The sequence below is a fragment of the Opisthocomus hoazin genome, chromosome 5 (genome assembly GCF_030867145.1).
Source record: "Opisthocomus hoazin isolate bOpiHoa1 chromosome 5, bOpiHoa1.hap1, whole genome shotgun sequence".
Taxonomy (NCBI): Eukaryota; Metazoa; Chordata; class Aves; order Opisthocomiformes; family Opisthocomidae; genus Opisthocomus; species Opisthocomus hoazin.
This window is the reverse complement of record NC_134418.1, coordinates 13,951,400-13,970,621: the sequence shown is the minus strand read 5'-3', so window position 1 is coordinate 13,970,621 and position 19,222 is coordinate 13,951,400. Positions and strand designations below refer to the sequence as shown.

Genomic DNA, 19,222 nt, shown 5'->3' with positions numbered 1-19,222 from the left:
GACCAATGCTATCCTCAGTTCCATAGAATAACTGTGAAATAATAGTGGTGCATGAACATTTGTGATCAAATTCAGGAAAAACTCCTTAAATCTCCTGGATGGTGACTGCGTAGTGCTTGTTTGCAGCATTCAGAAGCAACCTACTAGTAGAGATGAATGTCAACAAGAATTAAAGTAATTCGTCAAGAATCTGAGAGGAGCTAATGTTTCACAGATTCTTACTAAGAACTCTTGGAACATAGCTGTCAGCGCCCACTGTTCGCATGGGCAACAGGTTTTAGTGGATTTGATTTTGGTGTACGTAATATTGTTTTGTTTCCATGGTTCACAATTAACTAAACTGATATTTTAAATTTAGAAAAATATTTCAGAAGTAACTAAATTTATAGATTTAATATCTTCTGGGAACATTTTCTGCAGCTATATGGGGTTGTGAACGTATGTACAAAAGCAGCTGGGTTGCTTTAAGCTAACAAATTACCACTTGTCATCTCTGACTGTTCTACTTCCAGAGTAAAAAAACAAACCCCAAAAAAACAAACTACTTACCAAAAAAAACCCCAAAACCATTCCAAAAAAAAAAACCAACAAACATTTTTTATGTGTGTGTGAGCTTTGCTGGTTTTTTGATTGCTTTTGTTCCTCGATATGCAGAACTAAATTGGCTCTGAGTAGAGTCGTGTTGGTTGGTAAGCAGGACACTGGCTATTGGAGTCCTGTAACTCCAGCAGTCAGATTGGCTGTTCTTGTTCATGCTGGGTGAGTTCAGAAGCTTAATTTATCTGTTAGCACGGTCACTTCTATGCCAGTAACATAACACCTATCCTTTATGTAATCCTTCCCTTGCTTCAGCCAGCTGATTAAAAGCCAAAAAGAACAACTTTTGGTGGAACTGGAACTCAATTAAAGCAGGGGAAGGAAGTATAAATATGCTGGGAACAGCAGAACAGAATAAAATGTGTTTAGTGTGGAGGAAATTTTGTTATGCAAAATGAAAGATATGAATTAAAAATATGATGTGCTGCTATTTATAGTTTGAGTGAGAGAAAAGGGTTAGTAGAAATCTGGGTCAGTAGTTTAAATAATCTTACACGTAATCATGAGATTTAAGCCTTACATGTTGGAATTACAAAAGCAGTCATAATTAGGCACTGAGACTTCCATGTTGAAAAATGTTTTTAAGGTGCTCTAGTATTTGTACTGTTTGGGGACTGTCTTTAAATTTGAACATAAGCAAAGCCCTTCAAGCAGATCACCTAATTCTGTTGACTGATGGTGTCCTACTGAACCAAGCCAGTGCCTGGAATATCTTACTTTCTGGCAGTGGGGTTGCTGCAGCTACAATGCATGAACTTAAAAAATGAAAAAATACAGTAACTAAATCTCCCATTCAGAGCACAACACTCATACGAAATAATTGCTGAGGTGTTTGTTACATTAAGTCTGTGGCTTGTTGTTAAAAACTGCAGTGAGAGGTTGAGCAAGGGATCGCTAGAGGCTTGGTATTCTGCACAGTGGCTTCCTACCCCCCGCCTTTTATTTTTTTAAAGCTAGCGCTAGCTCCATCAGCGTGCTATGCAGGACAGCCTGCAGCCTGTCAGCTGACTCCAGGATTAGTTTCATGGTACAGGAGGAAATGAAGCCTTTGATTCCAAAAGTTTTCACTTCTTCAGTGTAATGGTGAGCATATTATTGCTGGTTTGGGGGATTCTTTTTTTTTTTTTTTTTGATGTGCTGTTGTAATTAAGGAAGTGAATCTGTATTCATTTTGAGTATTTGCTACAGGTGTCCGTTCGATTAGACAGTTTGGAGAGCTAAGCAAAAACAAGGCCAGCTCCTCCTCTGTTGCCCTTTTGGGGGGCAGAGGGAGGGAGTCAGGAGTTGTATAGGCATAAAGTGATTATTGTTACAACTACATAGGTTTGCCCATATTACTGTGCTGCTTGGTTCTTGCTAAACAATTTCATTTATATTGGTGATTTTACTGATATAGAAGATGCCTTCTAAAGTTTAATATTGCTAAGTCATCCTCAGTTAAGTATGTGGCATAAAGGTTTATATTTAGCTCCTCAGTGCAGCAATGCAGTTAGGGATAGAAAATTGCTTTCTCACTTGACTGCAAATAATTAAAATTTAGAAGTTAGCATATAAGTCATTGCTTCAGTATATGATTTTTCAAGTGTGCGTTTCTGACAGAGAATTAATCAAGCTAGTTTCACGGTATAAATTAGTACTCCTTTTTCCATAATATTTTCTTGTGCTTTAGCAACAGATATTCACATTTCTCAGCAATTTCTAGCCAATAATCAGGAGAGAGGAGGAACTCTTAGACCTTGGAAATATGAAATCTGTGTACCACCATGGTGACACAGCAAATCAAATGCTTTTTTATGCATTTCTGTAACTTGATATTTCTTCTGCGTTACCTTTGGAGAGAATGTGTATTCCATAACTATATTCACACAAGATCATGTCAAATTCAGAAGGTGAGATAATTTTGTAGGAGGTTTGTATAAGTCTCAGAATCTTCGAGTGTGATGGGGGCAAGATGCTGGAGTTGTTATTGAGGGAACTGTGCCCAGGATACAAGGAGCCGCGCAGTTCTCCCTCGCTCCCCTTCCCAGCTGCATGGAGCTGTGCAGGGGACTTCTGGCATCCTCCTCGCTCGCTTTGGGTTGCTGCGTTCTGCCGTGATTGCAGCCTGCTGTTTGCAGTTATGGGACGTGCAAAGTGTTACCTCCAAAGGTGATCCCTGAACGTCAAAATGCTGAGAACAGGGATATCTACACAGTACCCACCTCATCTAATTTTCCTTCCAACTGGAGTGGTCATTTCAGGCTGTGGGTTGGTATTTAGCATTTCACTGACTGGAATTCAACTTCTATTCCATAAGAATAGCACGGGGTTTTCTCCTGTGGGACAGTTGGTAATATATTGTACCATTTTGTGTGTGTGTGCTGATTTTTCAGTATTTTGCTGTTCTGGTGCTGTTGGTTTATGTAGAACTGCTTGCAAGTCTAGGCAGATTGTGAAAGCAGAAGCATGCGAGAATAACACTGAAATGGGATTTAAAAGGAAGCTTGAGTGTGTGGAAGGTTTATGTGGAGGAATAAAGGAGGAAAACAGAGGCTTATAGGGAAGATGAATAAGGTGTTTATTTTTCCCTCTGCTCTCCTGAGCAAACAACACAATGTTTAGAAAGAACTAAAAATGGGCATTGTAAACTGCCAAAGCTATGGGAGAAGTTTTGCATGAAGATACTGTGGAAGGGTTTCCTCTCCCTCTCTGCCACCTATACGTATGTGTCTTCATGCTGTTCTCCTTTTCACCTTCAGTGCTGATTTTCTGTATCCTTTTGACAGTCTCTTCCTCAGAGGTATAAATTCTGCAACCAAAAGGGTCGGGCTTAGCGTTTTAAAATGTCTTAGTGATCAGTTGGTTCTTCAACTTTTATCCTGACTCTTGGCTAAATCCTAAGTGATACAGTGCAGGGTTTGCAAAACCTTGCAACAATGTGACTTGTAGTTTGAAACCTCCAAGTGAACGTATTTGCATGTTTCCTGGAATCATTTTGACCTCTAATTAATGTATTTATAGGAATGGATTTATACCTAGTGATAACTTTTGTTGCTTTTTAATGTGTAATTCCCATACAAAAAGAAAAATACAAGTCTGCTAAGGTATGTTTACTGTATTGATGTCTTTCTATAAAATGAATATTCTTTTTAGTAAGTTATGTTTTCTTTATTTTTTTTCTTCCCCCCCCCCCGTTTTTGTTGTTGTGCAGAGCTCTGGGATTGAAACATTAGTGGAGGAGCTTTGCTCCAGACTGAAAGACCTTCAGAGTAAGCAAGGTGAGGAATAAATCTTTGAACTTCTGAGGCCATATATTGTATTTATCGACTGTGTAACATTCTGAGGTGTGTGGGTGGGGGAGCAGGCTGTTAATTCAGTAGTTTTAATACAGGCCATGCAATTTTAAAATACATTTGAATAATTTCATTCAAATAGTTTAAGCAATTCTGTACTAGTATGCTTTTTTTAATAGCCATTCACAAATGGAGTTTTTCTCATGAAAAGCTATAACTTTTCCTATCTAGCTATGCCTGCTTTTGTAGTAAATGTTCCACATTCAGCATCCTCCCTCCCCACACAAGAAATCAAAATAAAGTAGGCTTGATTCTGTTACTTTTCTATTGATACTTGCAAAGAGTCGATTGGTCTCAACATTGTTATATACTAGCTATTCCTGTGAAAAACATCCAAGCAGCTGGCACAGAGAAGTATGCTTAAAATTTCTGGGCTTTAGAGGGATGATAATGGGGATTTCGTGGTGTCAAGCTTAGGGCAGGGAGCATAATACAAAGTTGTGGTGTCTCCGATGAAAGTTCATTTCACATAAATGTTTATTCAGGCACATAGCAGTAGCCTTTGATACTTACTGTAAAATTAATGTGCTTATCAAGTAATATAAATAGCAATAAATAAAGGATAAATATTTACCTCCTTAAAGCATGATTTTAGCTGTTTTCATTCCTTTTTTTCTGTTTGTAAACAGGAATTACTAGTCAGCTCTTAGTATTTTATAGTGCTATGCTGTGACACTTTCTTACTGAGCTAAGGTGATGTTGACCATTTATTTTGAAAAAAAGTAAAATTAGTGATATCTCACAGCATTTTTTTTGTATTTTACAGATTTTAATATAAAGAATTGGAAATCTTTAGAATCACCTCTCACACAGGAAATACTCTTTTACATCCATCCAAAGCACAGCAGCTACTGCAGGGGTGCTTCCTTGCAGTGAAATACATGAGACGTTAGATGCAGCCATTCATAAGAATATTTAGTTAAATTGTCAATTTTTTAAAAAGCGTTTTTTTATGTGTAGCAATGCAAGAAGGAGATAAGGATTTAGATGTGAAATAACTAAAAATTCAAAGAGATGTCTCCTGGTAGGGGCATTGCTAACCATGAAGGTGCATGCAGCTGCTAGCCAGTGATGTTTGGTGAAATTTGCAGGGCTTAAGAAGACAACTGTGGAAAACTTAAATCTTGGGTGGTATGTACAATATCCAGACTATAAATTATTCTGTTATTTACAGTGTTTTATGGAAATTTACTACTATTACAGGTATACATCCTGATGCTTTTTGTTAAATACTGTTATAAAATACACTGACTTCTTGAATTTTCTGTTAAGCATTTGGAATTTTCTTCCAAAACAGAGGAGAAGATTCACAAAAAGTTAGAAGGCTCTTTGTCTCCTGAGACTGATTTATCTCCCACAGCAAAGGATCAAGTAGAAATGTATGCATTTTTTTATTATTATTATCTGAGATGCTTTTCTTTTTTCTCCTTTTACTCCCATATTTTAACACAGTGAAGTTAACTTAGTGAGGAACCTGGAGTTTTGTGGATATTAAGAAATAATTTTTTTTTTCCCCCTGCCGTCTTCTCGTGTTAATCTCATATATTTAAATATGAGCATTTGGTACTGTGGGCTAGTTTAGTTTCTGGCAAGGTCCTGACTGCTTTCTTTTGACGATACGCAGAACTCAAACCATACTGTATTTTAGTTTCTTTAAAACCAAGTCAACTAGACAAATCAAAAGCCTTTAGAACAGCATTAATTGACGTGTTAAACTTGCAGGGAGAGAGTCGGTTTCCTGGATTCATAGAATCATAGAAGGTTTTGGGTTGGAAGGGACCTTTAAAGGTCGTCTAGTCCAGCCACCCTGCAGTGAGCAGGAACATCTTCAACTGGATCAGGTTGCTCAGAGCCCCGTCCAACCTGACCTTGCATGTTTCAAGGAATGGGGCATCTGCCACCTCTCCGGGCAACCTGTGCCAGTGTTTCACCACCCTCATTGGAAAAAATTTCTTCCTTACCTCCTGTCTAAATCTCCCCTCACCTTATCCTGTCTTGTTCAGAACTATTTGTCTTCTGTTGCAGAACTGGGAAGCTGAAACTCTTTTATAACCTTTAAACTCCTTATAACCAAAGTGCTCTACTAGTTACAAAGTATATGAGTCCAGTGTTAGTGAAGTACCCAGGAGTTTTATCATTGACTTCTCTTGGAGATATGACTGCTTCTGTAGCTCCTAAGAATAACCATTGGTAGCAACAGTCTAGTAGAACTGTTGCTGAATGGATGTTACTTATTCAAGGAACCGATTGTGCTAATGTGCATTTAACTTATATGACTTCTGAATATTTTTAATAGGTTTGCATTGAAATATATGTTTTTCAGTATAAATCTCTTCCCTGTCAAACACATACTACTTTAAATGTTGCAGAAACCGTATTTTAATTTTGTCCCTGTCACACAAAGCTGTTAAGCGTCTTAAACTACTCAAAACTAATCTTTTTTTGCAGCAACTTTTTCTTAATAACTGGGCGATCAAGCTATAAAGAACTTAGCAGATAGTGTCTCGTTTCACAACGGAGAGTTTGAAAAAAATGAAATTCAGGACTGAACTGACTAAAATTCAGGACTTCCTCATTTACACTCTAAATCAAACATGCTTAGAAGACTGTAGTAAATGGCTACATTAGATAATAAATCTGGAGTCAGGCCTTCGTTGTTTTAAGCATCCACAATTTCTGTCTACAGTGAAGTTTAGTACTCCCTAAAAATGGAATTGTTTTATTTGGCAGTATATTTTTTAAGCATATATTAATATAAGCACTTTTAAAGCTTATCTTAATCTCCCCTTTGTTTATGAGTCAAATAAAAAGTGCAGTGAGTGGCATGTGTGTATGTAGAACAAACTAGATTTTTTGGCAGTTAGATTGGTAGTGTCTTGATATTTTTTTTTAGTAATACTCTCTAATCTTAATGCCTGTCTGAAATTCTACGATCAGAATGTCAACTTTTTGTTTTGCTTTCAGGTACTATGAAGCATTTCCTCCTCTTTCTGAAAAGCCAGTTTGCCTGCAGGAAATCATGACTGTATGGAATAAATCCAAAGTATGCTCTTACTCTAGCTCCTCATCTTCATCCACTGCTCCACCAACTAGCACAGATACATCTTCTCCAAAGGACTGCAATAGTGAAAGTGAAGTAACTAAAGACAGAAGTAATAAAGTATCTGCCACTGTACAGGAAAGAACCCAGCAGAAGAAAAGTAAAAATGAGAAAGAAAATAAGTTTAGTAACAACACTGTTGAAGAGAAGCCTGTTTTGTACAAAAAGCAAGTCCGACACAAGTCTGAGGGAAAGATGCGTCCTCGCTCCTGGTCATCGGGATCCAGTGAGGCTGGCTCAAGTTCTAGTGGTAATCAAGGTGAATACAAGGCATCAATGAAATGTATTAAAGTACGACACAAAACAAGAGAGGTTCGAAATAAAAAAGGGCGTAATGGGCAAAGCAGGCTTTCAGTGAAATCTGGTGAAAAGGCGGATAGAAAAGTCCACAGCGGAAGCAGCAGCAGCAGCAGCGGGTCCATCAAACAGCTGTGCAAAAGAGGTAAAAGGCCATTAAAAGAAATTGGAAGAAAAGAAGCTGGCGGTAGCGATGGAAAAGATTTGTATTTAGATAGCAGAAATGAAAAGGAGTATAAAGAAGAACCCTTGTGGTATACTGAGCCGATTACAGAGTACTTTGTTCCTCTTAGCAGAAAAAGCAAGCTGGAGACTACATACCGCAACAGAGAAGATATATGTGGTGTAACATCAGAGGCTGTAGAAGAGTTGTCTGAATCAGTGCATGGTCTTTGTATTAGCAACAATAATATTCATAAAACATACCTCGCAGCAGGTACTTTCATCGATGGTCACTTTGTAGAAATGCCTGCAGTTCTAAATGAGGATATTGACCTCGCTGGGACCTCAATATGTTCTCAACCAGAGGACGACAAATACTTAGATGATGTTCATCTGTCAGAACTAACACACTTCTATGAAGTGGATATTGATCAATCCATGTTGGATCCTGGTGCCTCAGATACGATGCAAGGGGAGAGTCGGATTTTAAATATGATTCGACAAAAGAGTAAAGAAAAAACTGATTTTGAGGCAGAATGTTGCATAGTGTTAGACGGAATGGAGTTGCAAGGGGAAAGTGCAATATGGACAGATTCTACCAGCTCTGTTGGTGCTGAAGGGTGGTTCTTGCAAGACCTTAGTAATTTAGCTCAATTTTGGGAGTGCTGTTCATCTTCTAGTTCTGGTGATGCAGATGGGGAAAGTTTTGGAGGAGATTCTCCAATCAGATTCTCCCCCATCTTAGACAGCACAATGCTGAATTCACACATGCTTGCTGGCAATCAAGAGCTCTTTTCAGATATTAATGAAGGGTCTGGTATAAACTCTTGTTTTTCAGTGTTTGAAGTGCAATGCAGTAACTCTGTTTTACCATTTTCTTTTGAAACACTCAACTTGGGAAATGAAAATGCAGATTCTAGTAGCACTGCTAATATTCTTGGGAAAACACAGTCTAGATTGCTAATATGGACCAAAAATAGTGCCTTTGATGAAAATGAACACTGTTCCAATCTTTCAACAAGAACTTGTAGTCCATGGTCACACTCTGAAGAAACACGTTCAGACAATGAGACTTTAAATATTCCATATGAAGAATCGACGCAGTTTAATGCAGAGGATATTAATTATGTAGTTCCTAGAGTGTCTTCAAGTTATGTAGATGAAGAAATACTAGATTTTTTGCCAGAAGAAACCTGCCAGCAACAAGCTAGAACTTTAGGAGAAATGCCCACTTTGATCTTCAAAAAAAAATCTAAGCTAGAATCTGTCTGTGGTATTCAGCTAGAACAAAAAGCAGAAAGTAAAGACTATGAAACTACACAAGGGTGTAGTGAAAGCAGTCCACATGGAGATGGCTACAGCTCAGGGGTTATTAAAGATATTTGGACAAATATGGCAGACAGAAATTCTGCAGCGATGGTAGAAATAGAAGGAATAGAAGACGAATTGTTTTCAACTGATGTAGATAACTATTGCTGCTGTTTGGATACAGAAGCAAAAGTTGAAACCCTCCAGGAGCCCAATAAAGCAGTGCAGAGATCAGAGTATCATCTTTGGGAAGGTCAGAAGGAGAATTTAGAGAAGAGAGCCTTTGTCTCAAATGATTTATCAAAAGTAGATGGTGGTGACTATACTACACCATCAAAACCTTGGGATGTTAACCAGGATAAAGAAAACTCATTTATACTTGGTGGTGTGTATGGGGAGCTCAAAACGTTTAACAGTGATGGAGAATGGGCAGTGGTGCCACCTAGTCACTCGAAAGGGAGCTTATTACAATGTGCAGCTTCTGATGTAGTGACGATAGCTGGTACAGATGTTTTTATGACTCCAGGTAATAGCTTTGCCCCTGGTCATAGGCAATTATGGAGGCCATTTGTATCATTTGAACAGAGTGAGCAATCAAAGAGTGGAGATAATGGATTAAATAAGGGTTTTTCTTTTATCTTCCATGAAGACTTACTGGGAGCTTGTGGTAACTTTCAAGTTGAAGAACCAGGGCTTGAATACTCATTCTCTTCCTTTGACCTGAACAATCCATTTTCACAAGTTCTTCACGTAGAGTGTTCGTTTGAGCCAGAAGGAATTGCATCTTTCAGCCCTAGTTTTAAACCTAAGTCAATTCTGTGCTCTGATTCAGACAGTGAGGTTTTACACCCCAGGATATGTGGTGTTGATCGAACGCAGTACAGGGCTATACGGATTTCTCCAAGGACTCACTTTCGCCCAATTTCTGCATCTGAACTTTCTCCAGGTGGTGGAAGTGAGTCAGAATTTGAGTCAGAAAAAGATGAGGGAGGTATTGCTGTCCCTTCTCAAGTAGATGTATTTGAGGATCCACAAGCAGATCTCAAACCTCTGGAAGAAGATGCAGAAAAAGAAGGGCATTATTATGGAAAATCAGAGCTTGAATCTGGAAAATTCCTTCCCAGATTAAAAAAGTCTGGAATGGAGAAGAGTGCACAGACATCATTGGATTCCCAGGAAGAGTCGGCTGGAATGTTGCCAGTAGGAAACCAAGATCCCTGTTTAGAGTGCAGCATGAAAGAATCTCTAGATGGGAGGGCGATGGAGACTTCTAAAGTAAACTGCAGAATAGTGGAGCCACGTGAGGAGACTAGCAGGTTTTGCAGTTGTAAAGCAGGGTGCCATTTCCCCACGTACGAGGATAATCCTGTTTCTTCAGGAGAGCTTGAAGAGGTATGTGGATACATAAAATTACGGGATTTGCAGCTGGCAGCTGATAACCAGCAATTTGTCATGTGACAGTTCATTTTAAATGTTTGTAATTGTGTAGTTCTCTAGAAGAACACAGTTTTGTAGAAACACTGGAGGTTCCATCCGAACATAAGGGAAAAACTCTTTTACTGTAAGGGTGACTAGCACTGGCACAGGTTGCCCAGGAAGTCTGTAGAGTCTCCATCCTTGGAGATGCTCAAAAGACATCGGGATGTGGTCCTGGGAACCTGCTCTAGGTGGCCCAGCATGAGCAGGGGGAGTTGGACATGATGACCTCCAGAGTTCCCGTTGAATCTCAATCATTCTGTGATTCTGTGAAAAATTAACCATCTTCAGGCATTACAGTGTCATCTTGCATACCTCTAGAAATATATGCATGTGTGCACTCCTGTGACTTGAAAATCTGTTTACCTTAGGTTTTTAACTTAACTGATTTACATATAATATGTTAAATGTGCATAAAGTTTGAGTAATTAGATATTACTGATTTTGATTCAAACCTATTTTAAAATTTTGAAGAGGAATATCTGAAGTCAGTCTTTGCAATATGACTTACAGTTACTTCCATGTAGAAGAATTTGGAGTTGAATTATTGGATGTAAACCTCAGGAAAGAATGGTTTGTAGAAAGGCTTAATTGTCTGGAAATTAAAATACTCTCTTGTCAACGTAGACACAAAAAAAAAAAAAAAATCATGAATGTAAAATGTCCATCTAGCGATGGACCACAGTACTGTAAGGAGGCCTAACTATAATTATGGTTTAAGCTGAGAGTTTCCTTTCAGGTCACTGTACCTATAGGTTAAGTAATGATCAAGAGCAAAAATCCCTTCCAGCCAAAAAATCCAAGTTCTTTTTGTGAGCTCCCTCTGCTCTTGAGAAGAAATATTTGACAAGCAAAATGAAGGTCCTTGAACGCACCCAGAGGCGGCCAACAGAGCTGGGGAAAGGGCTGGAGGGATGTCCTGTGAGGAGCGACCAAGGACTCTGGGCTTGCCTGGTTTGGAGAGAAGGAGGCTGAGGGGTGACCTCATTGCTCTCTGCAGCTTCTGAGGAGGGGATGTGGAGAGGGAGGTGCTGAGCTTTCCTCCCTGGGATCCAGCGACAGGACGTGTGGGAATGGTTCAGAGCTGTGCCAGGGGAGGTTCAGACTGGACACCAGGAAGCATTTCTGTATTGAGAGGGTGGTCAAACCCTGGGACAGGCTTGCTAGAGAGGGGGTCGATGTCCCAGGCCTGTCAGTGTTTTTAAGAGGCATTTGGACAATGCCCTTAACAACATGCTTCAACTTTTGGTCAGCCCTGAAGTGGTCAGGTTAGATGATTGTTGCAGATCCCGTCCAGCTGAAATAGTCTATTCTATTCTGAAATAATTTAGTTGTGCGGCCAGCCTGGAGATGTTGTCTGGATAGTTGTAAATTGCATCTTACGTTTTCTTGTCCTCTTCAGCCTCCTCTTCCACATACTCAGCAGTTGTAGTATCTACATTATGAGGGAATTTTTTTCATTTTCAGCTTGAGTTGCACCCAGCTTGTGTTGTGCAATTGTATACTCCTCAATTACAAGTTTGAAACATTAATTCATGGGAAAGCTAACCTTTTTGTTGAGCAAAATCAGAATTCCTTATTTTCCTTCTTATCCATTTGTTTCTCCTTTCATCCTTTTCTAAATTAATTGCTATTGCAGCTTCTTTTCCCAGTGTCAATAAGTTGATGTCTGCTGCTTGCACAAGAGAATCAAATTTGTGAGATTTTCCCAGGCCCTTTCTAGACATCTTGGTTCCTGCTGCTCTGTTAAGTTAATGGCGATGAAGTGGCTCAGAAATCTTTCCTGGAGTCTGGGAAGTTTCTGGGTTTGTGCCAGGCTTTGCAAAAAGAGTCACCAAAAAAATTAATGAACTTAGACTGTAAGTGAGAACAGATTCTGGAATTACCTTTTACCAGGAATAAGCAAATCTAACTTCATGATGCAGTAGGAAGTAATGAATGAGTGAATGGTATAATACAATTATTCATGACAGCAAGAGTCTAAAGTTCCTTCCAGCCCTTTTCAGAACTCCTTTCTGGATGTTTAGTGCTCCATGAGGATGTTTATTCTCATCTTTGCTTCAAACACCCATTGAAGAAGGTAGTAAGCGTCTGGTATGAGACAAGTTTACAGTGGTTCCACAATTTATGGTAGTTATGGGGTGTGAAAAAAAAATTGGTACTGAATAGCACTCAGAAAGCTCTGGTGGTGTATTTTCTGTAAGTTCCTTAGTGCTTCCCACGCTCAGGTGGCATGATTTTGTAGGTATTTTCATAGCTTCAAAATTCTAAACCACTAAGAAATGCAAAGGATGAACAACTGTCTTGGCAGTGTAGACTCCAATTGGGTTCGCTGTTAAGCTGTTCCTAGGGGCTTGAGGAGCCTGATTACAACCCGAGCTCAGAAAGACTGGGTTAACTCGCCCTCCTGCATCTAGCATGGCTCAGGAGGATGTGTGCGCACTCTGGGCTTTTCTAACAGCCGTTAGCGTGCAGCTGAAGATAACAGGCTTTTTGTTTTGAGAACATTCATCTAAATTCATTAATGTAGTTAAGTCTGTCTGTACAAGAAGGGGTTTCTTTTAAGCATTAAAACAATTTTAGTATGTTGGTTATGAAGTAAACTTGAATCAGTAAAGGCGATGACTATATTGCATGCAGGGAGGGTGCAAATGTCGTGCAAATGTGTCTTGTGTGTGAACTTTCTTCTTCTTAAGAGTGATATTATTTCTTTTCATGATCATTAAACATAATCAACATAAAATACCTAGAATTAGGATGGTTTAGGAGAAGCATTCTTCCTGGACACCCCACACATACATGCATGGGAAAAAGAGTTTTAACTTGAACAGAGGCTATGGAATTGACTGATTAGTATAGATGAATATTTGTAAAGGATTTTTTTTTCTTTAAATGAAACTTCTGTGCTTCCTTTTACTGACTTAAAATAAAAATTAGAGTTCTTGTTTAACTCACTGTTACCTGACATAAAGTTTGAGTTGTGTTCTGAGGTACCTCTGATATTTTTGCATAAATAATGCATGTGAAAATACTAATATAGACCACAGTGTAACAGTAAAACATTCTGGTTTGCATCACATAGACTTGAATTATATATGTGCTGTGCAAGGACACATCTTTGAATACCTCCTGTTTATAAGACCTTAGGAGAATCTGGTTGTCCTCCCTCGTACTTTCTGTATTAGAGCATTTCTGGTAGACTTATAGCATGTTTTGCAGAAGGAATTTGCTAGTAGCTGCTGTAGAAGTTTTTAGAGAGTCAATTATATACCTAACCGTAAGAATAAAAAAAACGCTGCAAAAACAACACCCCACCAAACCCCTTCACCCCCCCAAACAAAAAGAAAAACACCAAAAATACCCACTGAAGTAGAGTCCTTTTTCTTCCAAGTAAATGCTCTTCCCATTTAGCTGTGGAGTCACAGGTAAGTACACAATCTGGTCCAATTAATGGTCTCTGAATGTAACAACGCTGAATCTCATAATCACCAGGTTTTATATGGGTCTGGTCTAGTAGGTGTGCCCCAAGAACGCTTATACTATTGAGTCCTTGACATAGATAAAGGAACTTGGGGCTTTTATTGGGTTCGGTACCAAACTTTCGAGGTCTGAACATGCCTAGGAGAGTGCATTTGGGGATGAGGAAATTTTACTGGCAAAACCTGTCAGTGTTTATGGATTTCTTGACTTAATTGGCCTGTTAGATTTTGTGAGGTACTTTAGTTGGAGTAATGCAATGTAAGTGTGTAACTCCTTTAGGAAGGGCTGTAAAGAGAGGAACGGGTGTGCCTTGCATACCTTGGTTCTGAGGTGAATAGTGTAGGAGAGAACCTCCCATAAACCTAGGTAGTGATAAGAGGGAGACAGAATTCAGAGGGGTCTGCTTTATGCCTGAAATTCAGGAGAATTGAGTGGAAAAAACATTCAAGAGCACCTAGTGGTGTCCACATGGAAAGCAAAGGACTTCACTGTAAAAGAGTAACTTTGGGGCTATCTGAGAAAGGGTTGGTCCAGGTAGTAGCTGATATTGGCAGGTGATGAAAACACCTACAAAGACGCTGAACTCTAACTTTATAATTAATAAGACATGAATTTGCTGAGATTTTGAAGGATGAAAGTATCTTGTATGGAGGGGGACCTTAAAAAGATGGAGTTCACCATGACAGTATAAAAATCATGAGGGAAAAAAACAAGGTATAAAGTAAGCCAATAAAATAAAGATTTAGTACACCTGAAAGTTCTAGAAGTAAATCAGAAATGGAAAAAATGACTGAAGGAGAGCGAACTAACAAGCTTGGAAAGCTATGAAAAGATAATGTCAAAAAGGTACTGTTTAGTGCGTTTCTTTTGTTGTTTGAATTGCCGGTCACAAGACAATTAAGCAAAGGAGTAGGACAGATAAATTGCACTGTTTCAGCTAGTTATAGGAATATTAAGCTAAATATCATGAGAAGCTGCAGCTAATTTGAAAAAAAACCTAGTAGAATACTTGCTTGAGAACACATAGAAGATAGAAAATACATAAAAGGCAAACACGTTTCCATCTTTTTAAAGAGGAAAATGGAGCCTGGTAATGACCAATGACTCTCAAATTTGCTGGCTAAAATGTTTATTTAGGAAATGGCATGGATGCACGAGACAGTGAGAAAGTTTCTTAAGTATTAGTCTGGCAAAAAGACTGCACACTCAAAACAACAGTCGGTGGCTTACTGGAGGACGAGGGAGATGATTCGTTTGTCTGGTCTGGGCGGTAACATACATGCTTACGAAAATCCCTGGTGATATCAAACTGGGAAAGTCTGCAGTTACACTGGAAGACAAGATTAGAATCAAAAGGTTGTTAAATTGGAGAGATGGTCTGAAAAATAAAATGCAGTCCAGCAGGGAGAAATACAAACTTCTAAAGAAGATAGTAATCCTTTTCACAAACACAGTGTGACGAGTGACAGGCGAGGCAGTGGTGTGAAAATAGGTTGTAAGCTGAGCATAAATCAGCAGTGGCACACTGCAAACGACAGCGTTGTGATACGTAAATAGGAAAGCCCTTCTGTAAGAGGGGAGGTAGTTGCTCCTCTGGAGCTGGACCTGGAAAGCCTTCTGCTGGAGTACTAGGCTCAGCTCCCATTACTTTGTATCTAGAAGGAGAGCAACACAAAATCGCTGCTTTTGAAAACAGAATGAAGGAACTGGGGTTGTTTTAGCTCAAAAAAAGAGAAACTTGAAGAAGAACCCAGCAGTTTGCAGAAGCCATGTTCACAGTTGCAGGAGGTAAGGAAAAAGCTATGCTTGTCCTGTAGGCTCTGGTAAACACAAAGGAAGTGGCCTTAAATCACAGCAAGGAAAATTGAAGAAAAAGAATTCTCACCAGAAGATGAGCTTGCTGTAGGGCTCAATTACTTTTAGGGAAGCAGCAGAAATTCTGTCTTGGAAGAGATTTAGAATGTAGGAATAGTGCATTGTAGTTGATTCAGGCTTTGTGCAAGAGTAGAGTCTGGATGATCTCATAGGGTCCCTTACACAGATATTTGCAGTGAAATTTGAGAATTAGGTGACTGCCAGGTAGCTTTTAAGAATGTAAAGTCTAGACTCTGCTCCCTTTGTTCATTTGTGACTAGCTTCTTGAGCCAGATGTATCTTCCCTGGGGAGCTGGTGAACTGAAATTAAGATCTGATCTTTTGGAATGGGACTCAATGGGTACATTGCTGCTTTGACTTCTAAATAATTTACATGTTTCTTGTATTCTGATTGTAAGGAGTTGCAGAGCAGGTTCAAGGAAACTTGTACTTGCGGATTAATATGACTTAATATCACTTTTCCTCTAGTTATGAAACTGTCAGCCATAACACTTCAGATAATGATGAGGCTTTAGTGCTTATTCTGTTCAGATTCTGCAAAACTCTTGTCACTGCCTTGATCCTTGTCAGCATGCGTTCTGAAAGAGTAGAAATATTCAATGCTGGTGTTTTCAGTTAAAGCCCAAATAGTCTATCCTGAAAGGCATATCAGTTTAGATGAAAAGTAATAACTATTTAGCTGGGTAGCTGGAAAAATTTTTATAAAATACTGGATATGCCCTTTTTTCCAAGACTTTAGGCAGATGGTCCTTAAAACTGTAGACCTCAGCTCTGAGAAGATGCTTTGCATAAATTTTGCTTGAAGAATAAAAGTTTTGACCAATGTAACTTTTCGAACTAGCAAATGACTAATCTTGAACTTGCTGTGGACTTTAGTCTGTAACTGTAGGGAGAAACTTGTGATGGAAGCAAGGAAACCAACCAAAATGATTGCTAGCTCATACAAAATTGTTAGTTAAGGAACAGCAAAAAAAAAAATCATACCAATATTTTCCCCTGTGCAGCTTGTTGATAAAATAAGATTTCAGTTGTTAAGCACATCCTATACCAGTTCTTGGTGGAGAAAAAACAATGTGTTGCTTATTCATAAACGCTCTCTGGAAATTTATTTGAGGTTGCAAAATAAAACTCTTGTTTGCTGCCAAGAGGAAAGTAATTTATTAATGAATTACTTGTATGAGCAATCAAGCTCTTACCTGAGGAGAAATTTTTTTTTATATATATATATATAACAAAATATAAATAAATGCTTTGGGGCTTGTGGGGTTTTTTTGGTGTTTTTTTTTTTAATTTATCAACATGAACTTCCCTTGTTCTTCAAAGCCTTCTTTGGCTTTTCCATCTGCGCAATAAAACCTCATATTGCAGATGTGACAGTAATTCCATACTTCATAATTCCATACTTGGTTTTTCCCAACTTCGGTAGTCACTTTTGCTTCACCTGCCTCAATGCCCCTGTCAAAGGTATGCCTAAAGGTTGGCTTAGTATCCTGTCATACAGAAACTACAGTTAAATTTTATCTTACATCAGCAAACCAGCAGTGCCCCTCAAATGTGCTGTTTATCAGGCTGCCTACGGGTCACAGCTGAAAACCATGGTGTTGGATACCACTTGCTATAGTGAGTATGGAACAGTTTACACAAGCAAAACAAGCAGAAGAGTAAAATGCTCGTCCCAGGCATTTGTTGTGTTCGGCCCAGCTCCGCAGACTGAAGTGTGTTCACCGAAGCAGCTGCTCCTTTTCCCCAGGTCAATACAAGACGATGTTCTGCTGCATTCTCGCAGTGCAGCTGCATCAGCAAATGAATTCTGTATTGCTGTCCATAGCAGTCTTGTGACAAAAGCAGCAATGCAGTAAAACTGTGCAGAACAGTAACCTTCCTTGGCTGCTTTACTTCAGATATGCGTGTGAGTGGAAGAGGTGAGGAAAAATCTCATCAGCTGTAGGAAATGGCATTCAGGGTGTGGGAAACAATCTTTCACGTCTCTGCTTGTTTCCCTTTTTTTCAGTTGTATCCGTAACACCAAATTGCTATTCCTTCGTGATGCTGGAGATGAAGTGTGCTGTTTGAAATGGTCGTTATCTGCTTAAGCTCACAAAATCTCTCCTGCATGTTAGCTACTTTCCTCCAGCTAGGTTACGGAGTTGTTTCACTGTAATTTGATCTTTGAAGCAGCACTACAATTTTTAGTTGAAAAAACCTGATACTTGCTTTTATTCCTTTAGAAAGTATTTGTACTGATGTTTGCAAGCAACGGTTGTTCTTTTGTATACCAGAGGTCTTAGTTGAGATTTTGGATAAAAGACCAAAGTGTACAGCCTGCTGTTGTATGAAGTGCTTAGGAAGGTCATTTGAGAAAAGACGTAAAATGATGTTGGAAGGAACAGGTGTAAGCTAGATGCTAATGAAAAACACACAAATGCTATTTAAAGTTTTGAAACTATTTTACTCTTTCAAACTCTTTATACAAACAATAGCAAACATTAAAATGATTTTTATTCTGCTGTTGGCTTAACGCTCAGTAGGGGAGAGATGAGAGGGGGACAGAAGCAGAAGTGAAGTTTTAGTATTTTGCGTGTAACTGCACAATTCTGACCCAAATCTGCTCAAAATTCGTAGACAATTGTGACTGAAATACACCAGGATTTGGGAGGAGAAGAATCTTTCATAACTACAACATTACCATGGTGTTTGTGCTGGTGAAAGTGGAAGTCCTCAACTGAGTTTACATATCCTCAAGCAGAAGCTCTAAGAGAAGCCTGAGTAACCGTATGTTTAGCTGTAAAACAAGAAAGGAAACCCATCGGTCTGCTGTCAGACCTGCAGCAAGACTGGGAGGGCAACAGCATCGTGGTTGGTTTTGCCTGATTGTCCTTGAGGTGTACTTCAAGTAAAATAAATATGAATAGTTTCAGAGAGGAAAGACTTCCACTTGCAATTTCTAATGCTAGTACAATAGAGAATAATAGCTGTTAGATGGGTGGGAAATTTATTAAAACTTTCATAAAGTACTGGAAGTGCATGTGAGTATGTGTGAGAGGAGGAGGTGGCACATAAATTGAAAATACAGTTTTAAAAGGGAAAGAAAAGGAAGGTAGAGTCATGGGACTGTTCTGGAGCTGTATTTCTTATTTGCTAATTAAGGGTACTTACTTAATTTTCAGAAATTTCCATGCTGACAGACTGTACAATTGTAGTAAACCTCACGCAGCTGTAGGAGAGAATGGTTGTCTTCAGTGAATGTATAAAACAGACGTCAGCTCGTGTCCCCCATCACCTCCCAAACAACACCCCGGAATGGCTTTAGTGTGGATAGCAGGTGTGCACGTCCGTCCTTTTGCTTTACATGTGTGACCTTAATGCCGGTTTAGAAACGGCACACGTCGCTCCCCGAGGGTCAGTGCGGTGCCTGGGCTGCGCTGGGGACGGAGCCCAGGGGGCAAGGCCGCTGGAGCTTGTGATGCCCTGCCTGGCCCACGCTGGGCTTTCCTGTAACCCGCTGCGTTCACCCAGCGTATCGCGTGCGCAGGTACGAGCGCGGGTGGGACGCTGTGATGTTAATGCAGCGTTGCGTCTGTGGAGCGGTGGTGCC

At 39.4% G+C, this 19,222-nt stretch overlaps 1 protein-coding gene across 2 annotated transcripts in view; it reads left to right on the top strand.

The window, feature by feature from the left end:
• Positions 1 to 19,222, top strand: part of KIAA0232 (KIAA0232 ortholog) — a 71,422-nt gene that overhangs the window by 44,496 nt on the left and 7,704 nt on the right. For both annotated transcript variants that reach the window (XM_075420467.1, XM_075420465.1), the window contains exons 4-6: positions 3,788 to 3,854; positions 5,227 to 5,308; positions 6,894 to 10,188. In XM_075420467.1, coding sequence (XP_075276582.1) covers positions 3,788 to 3,854; positions 5,227 to 5,308; positions 6,894 to 10,188 — 3,444 coding nt within the window. The remainder of the gene's footprint in view (positions 1 to 3,787; positions 3,855 to 5,226; positions 5,309 to 6,893; positions 10,189 to 19,222) is intronic.